Genomic DNA, 12,615 nt, shown 5'->3' on the forward strand with positions numbered 1-12,615 from the left:
TATTTCTGGATGTTTAGCTGGAGGCACTAATGGCCTCTTTCTTTGTGTTCCCCGTACCTAGCAGGCTTCTGGTAGATGCATGTGCTGGGTGTCTGTGGAACTGGATGTGTAACTGAGTCAGGGAGGAGTCCCTTCATTTAGGGCACTGAAAGAAAACTAGAGGCTTCACTCCGGGTCCCATGACTATTCTGAAGAACTAGTTTAATTTAAAATCTGCTTCGCTTTAACACTGCATAGGTGTGCTTTTCATTTGGGAGGGGAAAGGCAGTTTGCATTTTGGTTCCTCTGATCATTTTAAGAACTTAATGCCCATGGGCCAGGGAGATAGCTCAGTAGAATAAACGCTTGCCTGGCAAGTGCAGGGTCCTGAGTTCAATCCCTGGTACCACAAAAAACAAAAACAAACAAAAAATGACCTAATGCCAAATAGTTAGTGTATTTGCATTTCTTCTCTCTTAATAATTTTTTGTTTTGGTATCAGGACCTGTGCTTGCCAGGCAGGCGCCTATGGTGTTGAGCTGTATCCTCCGTACTCTTAATGTTACTTTACCATGGTCTTTCATCATGATTGGAGTTGAGCTTCACTCCCAACCCCTAACCTGGTTCTGTTTTTGTCACGTTCTTTGTTAATCGAGTCCCTCCCTTCCATGTCCTGCCTCCATGGCCATTATCTCTGGTGAATCTTTTTCTAGATATTTTGGAAGGAAGGCTGTCCTTTTTCTACTGAGAAGGTATATGCGTGCCCTTCATGTGCTGCGTCTGCACATCCGGTCGTCTGGTGCTCTGTGTCTAGTTTTGCTTTCCGAGAGGGTGACATAAGGTGGTTGCACAGGGCCTTAGCAGAACCAAAACCTGCTCCCTCTTTAGGAGATGCCTGTTCCTTATTGTTCTTCGCACTTTATTCTGCTTCTGTTTACACCCCAGGAATTTTTAACGGAAGCCCTGCCAGTTGGTCTGATTGGAATGAACTGTGTTTTGATGAAGCAGTATATTGAGTTTGTGGCTGACAGGTTACTTGTGGAACTTGGATTCTCAAAGGTAAGGGATCTGGTTTTTTTTTTTTTTTTTTTGGCAGAACTGAGGATTGAACTCAGGCCCTTGCACTTGCCAGGGAAGTGCTTATTCCACTGAGCCATCTCCCTGGCCCCAGGTGTGAGTTTTTGAAACAAAGTCTTGCTAGATAGCCCACTCTGGCCTTGAACTCCATGTTCCTGCCTCAGTCTCCCTGGTAATAGGATTATGAGCACGAGCCACTGCACCTGCTTAATGGGATGGCTTAGTACATGGCTTCCTATGGCCCTGCTCTTTCCTTCAATGTTTTCATGGGTCATTCACGACGCAGCATGTGTGAGCTCCTCTTCCCTTTCTGTGGCCAAGAAGCATCCCGTTGTACAGGTGGGCCAAGTCCCTCGTGCTCACTCCTCAGCTGTAGACAGGTGCATTGTTTCTGCTTGTGGCCATGATGAGTCATGCTGCGGTGCACAGTCCTTGTAAGCCTTGCGTGACCTGTTTTCTTGTTGCTTGAGTACTTACTAAGGGAAGGGGTGCCCTTGCTGGACCTGTGCAGACTCCACGCTTAGTCACGAAGTTCATGCGGGTTCCAGGTTTTGCACTCTCCCCCCCGACAGAAGTCCTGGCTTTGTGGGGCAGTGGCCCCGTGTGTGGGAAGTGGTGGTCCCTGGTAGAGGGTGGCCTTGAGCCTCCCTACATGTTCATTGACCTGTGTGTGTCTTCTCTGGAGAAATATCTGTGTGTCTGCTCAGTTCCTCGCCCCTTCACACAGTGGGCTGAATGGATTCTACCTGTCTTGCGGGCTGCTCCTGCGGGCTCCACACACATGCGAGCTGCCTTTCCTATTGCCACACCCTGAGATTGGCCACATCTCTGCCAAGCTGTCCTGGCTCTGCTTCCAGAGTTCAGGTTTCTCTTGATGTTGGTGACATCAAGTACTAGGACAGCATTTGTCTATCTCTGAGCTTGGTGTCCTGCTGTCAGTATGCTGATGATTCTCTCATGACTCAAGACACTTACTCAGGGGCCTGCTAGCAAGCCATGAAGGATGAAGGATGCTCTTACAGACCGTTGGAGCTCTTGGCCTGTGAACTTACTTTCCTTGGGTATTTGAGCTGCTGTTTCCTGAAAGAATCCTTTTCTTTCTGAAGTCTCTTAGAACAGCAGAGCTAGTCGCATAGTTTCTTCAGAAGGTTGGTGATTGACCTCAGCCATCTGAAAGTTTGTCAGGTGTGAGTGCTGACTGGGTCAGCTTGGGTGCCCCAGACCTCGGGGGATGAGGTAGTGTGTGTGACGGGGCAAGCCCTGAGAGAGCTGGGCGCACGCACGTGGGTGTACGTCTGTGTGTGTGTGTATTTTTGTCATTTTTGCCCATCTTAGGAAATATAATTTGATGTCTTCAGAATATCTTGTAACATTTCTTTTCTTTTTCAGGTTTTTCAGGCAGAAAATCCCTTTGATTTTATGGAGAACATTTCTTTAGAAGGGAAAACAAATTTCTTTGAGAAACGAGTTTCAGAGTACCAGCGTTTTGCAGTTATGGCAGAAACCACAGATAATGTCTTCACTTTGGATGCAGATTTTTAAGCCTTTGCCTTATAAATCTGTCATCAATAAATAACAGTCTATTTTTCTCTGCTTAAAAACAAACGAGATATTTCCTTCAAGGGAATACAAGTTTGAGTGAAAGGAAATCTACAACTGCATTCTAATCAAGATGGCTTTATGCAAATAACTCTAATGTTCCTGTGTAAGAGTGTGATCTAAATGCTCTGTTCTTTTTTTCTTGGCCTTGGAATGTAGGGTGGCAGTACGTAAGACCATGGGGTGAAAGGCCAGCTGGGGGTTGGAAGCTCTGGCTTTACTCCTTTATGTAAACTCTTGGCAAGTGGGTTTGTCTGCGCAGACATCACTGGACTCGCCCTTGCGATGGGCAGAGGGCAAGCTCTCTGTTCGTGGAGTGATGTGGGGACTGGGGCGCACAAGTAGTTGCTTTGTCGTTGCTGGACCGTCTGGGTCCCCTTGCTGATCATTACCGATGGGGTTCATTGCCGTAATGTTGACAGAACTTGCCCTCCTCCCCTCAAAGTAATTGTGCTTCATAAACGTCCTAAGACCTCTGTTCATATTTGGTGGAGAATACAAGGATAAAAAGGTAACTTGTTGGATTTTCTCCTGGAAGGTTTAGATCAGCACAAACTGGCTGTATTAGCATTTCTCACAGACCTGCTCAGTGCTGTTAGTCCCTTGGGGTTTTCTGTGAAAGAAAAGGGGTGTGGTGGCCCAGTGAGCTTGTGTGCCTTGTCTAGTCCACCCTCCTAGGAATGCACCGTGGGTGCCTCACAGCCTGAAACTGCAGGATTGGAACTCCTTACTCCTTTGGCATCTTCTAGATGCACACAGAGATTGCAACATCTCACACGCTCTGTGTCTCAGAACATAGATGGGAAAAAGCTGGCCTGAAGCTATTTATCCATATAGAAAATGGTCTAAGAATGGGAAAATGGGGCAGGATTTATGGAGCCATTTCAAGTTTGCACTGAGCTGTGTCAGGTGCCTGAGACCAACTGTGTGAGCCTTTGGCTGTTGTGAGGAAGTGCCCATTAGTGACACAGCACATGGTCAGAGTCCATTGCCATGTGTGGACAGAGTGACACCGGAGCAGGTGTCTGGACTGCTGCTCCCTTCCTCTTTGGAAGGGCCATGCTATCAGGGTATTCAGCCACGGCAAAATGTGTTTTATACAACTGGGGGCTAAAATCTAGAGATTTTCTTGCTAAGTTTGTTTCACTTGTCCTACAGGTGCCCAATTTGTCCAAACTGGGAGCTCTAATGCGAAAGTAGCAAGTCAGGTCATCTATTTGTTCAGTGTGGCATACAGAAACTCAACGGCTTGGCCAAGGTTTTAGGCCCTCTCCCTGTGTTATCATTGGTTTTTTTTTTTTTTTTAAGAGTTCGTCACATCTCTTAAGTTTAATTTTTGCCATCCATCTTGATTTATTTTTGCCTGTTTCCTTTGTTAGCCCAAGTTATCATAGAGTTACTGTGTATGACACTTTAGAGACTCAAAGTATCCTAGAAAAACATTTGAACCATAGTCAGGTATTACGTTCAAAAGTATCACCCGCTGCCATTTGAAAAGTCCTTAAACCCGAAGTTGATGGCATCAGGAAGGAAGAACCAAAGACCTATGGCGCCGTTCCCCTTTGTTTTGAGCCTATCTTTCTCATAGGTAAATAATAGGTACCTTAAAGTAAAACTTATTTATAGTAGCAATGAACATGACTGTACTGGAGGAAGAAGCTGTAATACTGAAGCACTGGGTTATTATGCATGGGTTTATTTTATTCACTGTTCTGTGCTTCCATGTTGTACTTTTATTTCTTAGGTTCAGTACTTTTGAGTTTTAGTTCTTAAAGCATCAAGATGTTATAAAATCTTTTTAATATATCTTACAGGTAAAGAAAAAAATTAAGAGTATATTTATAACTTTCCTCTTTGTACTACATAAATATTTACATCATTGCTGTTGACAGTCAAGAGTATTATTTGGGAATGTAGCACCTTGTAGTTCCACGGCACACAGCCTGGGTCATGTTTCACTGCACCATGAAGAACCAGAGCCTCGAAGGAATGGGGCGGCAGTGCAGATCGCCCAGTGTTCTGTTGTCCATTTAGACACAGCAGCTACCAGTTATTCTTACCGTGTAAGTTGACCCAGCTGTGTCTTGCTGTGCAGAAATTTTTTCAGTTGTCTCATTTTGGAATATCCAGATTATTCTATTTTGACCACTTAACTTCATTTGTGTATGAAAAAAGTGATCGCTAAAAACCGTAGTCATTTGCATATTTAAAAAATAACGTTCAGAATTTTTCATTTTATGTTTAACTATGTTAACACTGTAAGGAATTGCCATATTTCCTTGATGGGGTCAATGGCTAGCAATTGAGAAAGGGTTCTCAGGAATGAAGAAAGCTGCTGATGGCCACAGGACACGGGGTCCCTCTCTGAGCGGAGCCTGTGGCCTGGTGGCTGATTCAGCAGCTCTTTCTCACCCTGCCCTGTAAAGCTTTGCCCTTTCACAAGGGTGAGCTGATGTCCCTGAGGACTTGGAGAAAGGATTCAATTATTTCAGTCTGGGGCTTCATTCTCCTCAGCATATGACTAGGGCAGGGTGTGCCTATAATCCCAGCTACTCTGAAGGCTGAGGCAGGAGGGCTGCAAATTTGGGGTAATCCTGGGTAACTTAGTAAGACTCTGTCTCAAAAGACTAAAGGGGCTGGTGGTGGAGCTCTGGGATGATTGCTTGTCTCTCATGTGCAAGGCTCTGGCTTCTATTCCTGGTATAGTTTTAAGAGAAAAGGACATAAAACTGTAAGCCTAGATTTTTTTGTACAGTTTAGTAAATTCACAGTATTCTTACCTTATGTGTTTGTTTTACAGAATTGTTTTGATTTTTCTAAATGTCTGGTAAGCAAGATTATTTAATGTCTATTGTGTATATAAAGCTTTATTGGATGTGGTATACTTAAATTATTATTTTTCGTAAAATAAACCAATTCTACGTGTACCCAGTTTATGTTTTTGAGGGAAAGTTGTAATAAGCTTTTATGTGTTGCTTGAAATAAACTGCGAGAGGCCCACCGCGTTGTGTGTGTTGGTGTCTCCCTTCCCCTGCCCTCCCTGCCATCTTTGTCAGCTCTTGCTGCACTCAGCCTGTTCTTGGACTCGCGAGCTCAGGTGATGCGCCCAGCTAGCCCCCAGGGCCATGAGGCTGTGCGCGCGAGGCGCCCCGCCGGCAGCGCTGTGTGCGCATGCGCAGGGCGGGGGGGGGCTCCCAGCCTGCTCCGCGCCTGCGTCCACACAGCACGGCGCTTTCCCTCCACCCGCTCTTGGGCGTCGCCGCGAGAGGCGGGAAGCAGCCTCGACTGAGGCAGCGACTGTGGAGCAGCCGAAGCAGACACGGCGAAGGTGGGGAGTGCGGGACGGGCGACCCGACCGGGCCCGGGTTTGCTCGCGAGGGCTGGGTCCGCCTCGATGGCAGTGTGGGGTGGACAAGGCTGCGGGAGGCCGGGCCAGGCTCAGGGAGGACCGGGTGCGAGGCCCGCAGGGGTCCCCGGGGGCGCCCTCCGGAGCCTCGAGGGGGCAGGCGAGGCCAGGCGCAGGGCCCGGCGCAAGCCGGACGTTGGGTGGAGGAGCCACCGCCCTACCGGGAGATGGCTGCCTGGTGTCCCTGGACCCCAGCGGACTTGTGCATGGCCTCGTGGTGCGGCATGGCTGTGGGCATCTTGCAGCCGCTCTCACAGCCGATCTGCCTCCACGTTGGAGAGTTTACCATCCGAGGATGGGGCAGGATGCCCTTTAGGGCCTTACTGAGTTCTCTGAGGAATGGCCAGGGCGTTGGCTACCTTCCCCGTGTTTCCGCATCACGATCTTGGCATTCAGGCTCTGTATCTGGAAAGTCTACATTTCAGTAAAGGAAGCTAAATGGGGTAAAACGTACGATGGGCAGGGTGACCTCACCACGCCGCTGCAGACCTTTCCTCGCCCACTGCCTTGATGAGAAATTGTCTGGATCTTGCCAGTGAGGGGCCTGAGTCGGAAGTGAACTCTTGCCCAGGGCCACCAGCTAGCGGGTGTGAGGGGCATGAGCCCAGTCAGGTGCCCTGGTTCTAAATCCCCTGGATTTCAGGGGGGCTCTAATCCCCCTCTGACCCACGCACCCTCCCTCATACGCAGCTCCGCCAGTCCCCGAGTTCTGCCCCGTGGCATGCAGGGAAGGGCTATCGCATCACTTCCTGGGCAGGGGTGAGCGTAATCTGCAGAAGACGTGAGAACTGCAGAGCGGTACATAAGTGTTTGCTGATCACATTTGGAAACTGAACCTTCGAAAAGTAAAACGTGATCCAGTATCAGAGGGTTAAGTACGGCAGGTACCGAGGGGCCTCAGGTATGTTCTGCTAGCGTGCAGTAGGACAGATTCTGGGAGTCTCAGTGTTTAAGGCCCCCTGTCTCATGGGTTAAGAGCAGAGAACCGGAAGTTAGGGTGGTAACCTGCGTGGTGGCCATACAGTGAGTTGTTCGCTTTAATTTGTACAAATTGCAGGCCACAGAGGCCTCCCCTGCCATCTGTAGATGTGGAGCAGGGAGACATCTGAGGATTCACACTGCCCTCATGTCCAGCCAGCTGCAGGTGACATCAAAGGACATCAGCCTTTGTGTCTCCGAATGAACAGATTAGGACAAATCAACTGAAACATCTATGCATAGGAAAATTCAGCTCTCATCTGTAAGGACCCAAGCTTGTCTTTGCCACAGGGTGTGACAGAGGACCTTTGTTCCCTTTCCAGATCTCCCCAGTCCCTGCCTCCCCTGATACCTGTGACCATCTTGGCACATGGTGCCCAAGTTGTGATGGATCCCTTCCAGGCAGGGACTGTGCCGTTTATGTTTGTGTGGCCCCGAGTGCCATGTAGAGGTGCTTAGCACTTACCTGGTGCATGAGTGGGTGACGGTCATAGGAGTTCCATCATGCTGCTTGCTGTCATATCACCGGAATGAGCCGATAGCTGGAAACCACTATTTACAGGGTTTGTGTGACCCATAGGAATCCCCAGCAGGAAGACAATATTCTTCCTTCCCTCCACAAATACTTACTGAGCATCTTCTAAGTGTAAGGTGCTATATGTGAAGTGAAAGTGCTACATGTGTACAACTCACTGTATGTGACAGTGCTGGAGATAAAACCATGAGTCCTGTGGTGGGCTGAATGCACAATAAACAGTTTGCTTTGTTTTCAGAATGTTTTAGTCTGGTGAAGCCAGATTGCTGTACTGGTTCTGATGGGTCCAAGCCTCACACTTGCCCTGGGTCCCTTGCAAGCCACTGGTGTCCTGCATGGAGCCCAGAAAGAGCCAGCCAGGGGCCAGGGAGAGAAGTGGTCTGCTGTCCCTAGGGTGGGGGAGCAGGTAGGAGAGGGACACACTGTGCATGTCCCCTTCTGTAGGCAGCCTCAGCCATGGCCCCAGCTGAGGGCCTCAGCTCCACCTTGGCTTCCTTGATGGCACCTGCTCCTGACGACAGTGGCCATAGCCCGACAAAGGAGGTCTCCTTCCCTGATGTCCTCATGGTGGAGCCCTGGAGCCACTGGCTGCTTGGCTTAGCACTAGCTTTTTCCTTACAAAAAGATAGGTTTTTTTTTTTTTAATTTTTGAGACGGTTTCACTGTGCAGTTCAGGCTGGCCTTGAATTCACTTTGTAGCCCAGGTTGGCCTCAAACTCATGGTGATCCCCCTGCTTCAGCCTTCAGGCATGTGCCACCATACCCAGCAATGGGGAGGTTTAGAAGGAAGGTCCTGCTCCCATCACTCTGTAGACAGCCTTCATGTTAAGTCACGTAAATCAGACCCATGGCTTAAATAGCTTATGTGAGAAATGCAAAGTATAACTCAGTTAAAAGGCAAAGTAAAAGGTAAGTAGTAAGAAATAGGAGATGGCTGTTCTGTAAATGAGCAGAGGACCAAGAGATAGCGGGAGGGGGAAGGGGATGGAAAAAGCATGAAGATTGGGATGCGCATGCACCAGCTCCGCTCAGGGGAGGAGATCACGGTGTCCTGCGAACACATGCCAGTAAAAACACAAATTTCAAAAAAGGGAAAAAAAGAAGGAACAATCACTTTCTCTAATGCTCTTGGATATTGTGCTGGAAATTCTGGCCAGGGAAATTCAGAAAGAAAAAGAACAACCAAGCATCCAGGTTGGAAAAAAAGAGTAAAATTCCTGCTCACTGATAATGGTCTTACAGCTCAATATGAATATGGAACTTGTGCAAAGCAAAGTGTGTGACTACTAATCTACAAGTATCATTTTTCTCTTAAATATATTTGCTTTCAAATCAGTACAGTGAATTCTTTAAATGAAATTTATTCCGTCAGTTGGGTGATTCAAACTTTTCCTTTTTTAAGTTAGCTTTCCCACGGCCCTCAATGGTATAAAACCTGTGCTTTAGAGGAAGCCAGAGGAAGTTGGAATATTAGCTAAATATAGCAGGGAACAAGTCAGCTACTTGACCAAATACACTGCTTAGTGTGCCACCAGTTCCAAGAGGGGTCCTGCTTCTCTAGTGCCACCTTGCCGGTCCTGCTCCCTGGTCCTTCCTGGTCCTTCTTGCCTTCTTTCCCAGGTGGAGTTAGATAGCCCTGCTGTCTGTCACTCCCCAAACCACCCTAACTCTGGATTTCTGGGCTTGGGGAGCTGCTCTGTGGTCTCTTGCAAGTGAATGAGAATGACACATGGAAATTCCCTTGGCGGGGACGGTTCCTGTGTCTGACTTACTTTGGGCAACTGGGCCACTTGGCCATGTGAATGAAGTAGAGAGGAATCTGAGCGGAACAGGGAAGGTGTAGACAGAGTCGCTGGGAGTGGAACCCCAGCCCACTGTGAGCCTCACTCCCCTGGGGGTAATGGCACCCACATCTGCCTGAGTTCCCCACAGTTAGAAGCTCTGACACCTGTGTCCCCAGCCAAGGCAACGCTAGTGCTGGGTGAGTAGGTGGAACTGTGCTGGTCTTGCAGATTCCAGGGGTCAGCAAGAAAGGCAGCTGCTACCCAGGAGGGTACCTGGCAGAGTGTGCAGGGAACCCCGTGGAACACGGGTGTCTTCACATTTCGGGCTTGCAGGTGGTAGGGCTGACCTGCAAGGAATTCTCAGTCTTCAGAGGAGCCCACAAAAGAAAGAGCCAGAGTTAAGCATCTGCCAGACCAGAGAGTACAAATATAGCTGAGGAGAAGACAGGGTTGGGAGGCTGTTTCCTGCCTCTTACCGTGTTTTCCTTACTGTTCTGACCTAGACAGCTGGAGCAGGTAGAGTGCTAGAGAGGAAGCAAGTCGTGCAGCAAATAGCCTGTGTGAAAATCAGGAAGACAACTATAATTGTGAGGTTGTATCCAACTGGCACAACTTTTCTGGATGGTCCAAGTTATTGTCAGCTGTGGCACATTGGTCCTCCAGGGGAAGGAAGATAAGGCTGAGTGGGCACTGGGGTGACACTGTCATCCCCATGGCTACTGTCTTCAGCATGGGATCTGGTGGTCCTCTTTGGTGCAGACTTTGGAGAAATCCAAAAAGACTTGTTTTTTTTTTTTGAGGCAGAGTCTGTGAAGCTCAGGCTGGCCTCAAACTCACAGCAATCTTGCTTCAGCTTCCTGAGGGCTGGGATTACCTGAAAGGAGCTCTAACTGCATGGTTCCTTTGCTGTAGGCAGTCATCTAATATGGCTGATGCCATTATTATTATTATTATTATTATTATTATTTTGGAACTGGGGATTGAACTCAGGACCTTGTGCTTACCAGGCAAGCACTTATTCTACTGAGCTATTGAGCAGCACTGAGAACCAAGAAAGCCCCAGGGCAGTCAAGCTTGGCTAAGAGAAGACCTTCCAAGGCCCCCACATGGTGAATGACAGTGCCCATGGGCCTGCCCCAGCCACCTCCCCAGTCTGATGTGCAGTAGCTGAAGGCAGACTTGGAACAGCCCAACCTTCAGAGACAATGGAAAGAATCACTTGAAAATCAAGCTCTGTGCTTCAGTGCCATGGAATCCGCTTGCAAACCATGTACCTGCAGGCATTACTGAAGGGAACATGTGTGCTTTTGTGTTCCTGTTAAGTTTCGGGACTTCCCCAGATCCTGGCAAACCTTTCCAGCTGTGAGTGGCAGCTCTCACTCCACTTCCAGGCTACTTTTGTAAGTCCTGCCCCTGGTTTGGGTCGTGGGCCCAGCACATCCCTCTGCACTTTGGTGACGGGTGATGAACCTCTGGGTGACTGTCCTTGTCCTGGGCTCTTCTTTGGCCACATTTGTGTGGATGCCTGTCCTCATAGCCATTGAAGACTGCCTGGGAGTGTTTAGTCTCCTGCCTCAGCCTCTGGAGCTGGCTCTCCTGGGTTTCTGCCCATCATGTCACACTGAGAAAAGATTTTTGTCCCCCATTGTGACAACAGCAGGACTTGGGTCTTGGGAGGGTGCAGGGCCTGGGGCTGCAGTATCTTGGGGTTCTCTGGTGGGGGTACCTTACTTGTCTGAGCCCTAAACATCTCCCAAAGCTGAGTAGAGATACAGGACCTCAGGTCCTACACCCATGGTCACTGTGACCTTTCACTCATGGCCCTGCGGTGTATTCTGTGGCCTGGCTGCATCCATGTGCTAGTACATTGATCCTTTTCTCTGGATATGGTAACACTTGTGCCTTTTTGAGAAAAACAAGAACTAGAAGTAGGCGTTTCCTTTAAGAAGAAAATCAGTTTTTATAAGGAAAGAAACAATCAAACCACTTATTCCAACACTCTTTGTAAATTGCTTGCTTTTCCATTTGCTGCTAAGAAAAGCTAAAGGACACAGTGTGATTTTGGCACTCACAAGCAAACGCACACATTGAGAGGCTGTCTCCCATGGAGGGCTCAGCTCGGCTTTCTTACCGAGGTGGTAAAGTGCTCTCCATCTTTCCGTGTGGACTGGTTCAGTGAGAACTGTGAAGCCACAGTATTTTATTATGAGAGCCTGTTTTAACCGAGGTGACATGGAAACTTACAGTGTCCGGTCCCCTCTAGAACAAGGAAATACGTTCCAGGTAATTAGAAGCCAGGGAGCATGACTGTCTGGAGCTAAAGGTGTTCATAACTGTTCATCAATTCAGATAAAACTGACCTTCAAGTAAAACTTACACAGTTTTAATTTCTGTTCCTGCCAGAAGTAAGCTTCTTGCTCTAATATGCTAAAAGCTACATTCTAATTTCTGGTACGTGAAACACTAATTTCCTGTTTTCCTTTGTACTGTGGTTCAAGACAAAATAGCAGACAGAGCTGTTTATTATTTAGTTCTGCACTCTCTACACTGATCATTGGCAGGAAAATACTTTGAGATGTACCATTGTTACAAAGACTGTCCCTTCTGCCACCAAACAGACTCTTTATTATCATTTACTGCTTTCTTTTATAAACTTTCTCTCCTGGCTGCTCAGAACCAGTGGGTAGAGCCAAATTCAGTCCACTATGGCCAACAGAGATTAAGTTTACTGGAGAAATATCTTATATTATTTGAAAATTCTCTGAATCATGACATCCTCCTGGCGGGACACCTGTGCTGTTCAGCAGGGATTTTCAGTGAGATGTAGCGGGCTTTTGTCAGATGAGGGAGCCCAGCATTGGGCCACATTGGAAGGAAGGTGGGCACAACCCCTTCTGTGCCCATTCATGCCTGAATCTCTGGGGAAGCTGGCTCGGAAATCCTCCATCAGGTACCTTTCTAATGCTTTGGAAAAAGCTGGGGTCTCTGCTTCCTGTCCACATTGCAGATGTCCATTGTGCTTGAGGGTTGAACGTTGTTTCTTTCGCATCCTCTATGGAGATTCACAGAATTGTGGGAAACATAAAGGTATCTGGGGCACACAGTGGACTTGAAACTCCGGCTCTGTCCCTTGCAGTGTGGCTCTGGGCAGTTGTGTAGCCTCTGTGCCTCAGTTTTTCACTTGTTAAATAAGATAAAACACCCTTCTTGCAAGGTGGCTGCAGGGTTGAATAAAGAGGATAGCTAGTGGTATGCAG

The 12,615-nt window shown here is 48.0% G+C and overlaps 1 protein-coding gene across 1 annotated transcript in view; it reads left to right on the top strand.

The window, feature by feature from the left end:
* Rrm2b (ribonucleotide reductase regulatory TP53 inducible subunit M2B) overlaps positions 1–5,653 on the top strand; it is a 39,662-nt gene extending 34,009 nt beyond the window's left edge. The window contains exons 5-7 of the mRNA XM_023702346.1: positions 693–731; positions 925–1,038; positions 2,446–5,653. Coding sequence (XP_023558114.1) covers positions 693–731; positions 925–1,038; positions 2,446–2,598 — 306 coding nt within the window. The 3' untranslated portion in view covers positions 2,599–5,653. The remainder of the gene's footprint in view (positions 1–692; positions 732–924; positions 1,039–2,445) is intronic.
* The last annotated feature ends 6,962 nt before the right edge of the window (positions 5,654–12,615 follow it).

The sequence above is a fragment of the Octodon degus genome, unplaced genomic scaffold, assembly GCF_000260255.1.
Source record: "Octodon degus isolate 3935 unplaced genomic scaffold, OctDeg1.0 scaffold00148, whole genome shotgun sequence".
In the NCBI taxonomy this organism is placed as follows: Eukaryota; Metazoa; Chordata; class Mammalia; order Rodentia; family Octodontidae; genus Octodon; species Octodon degus.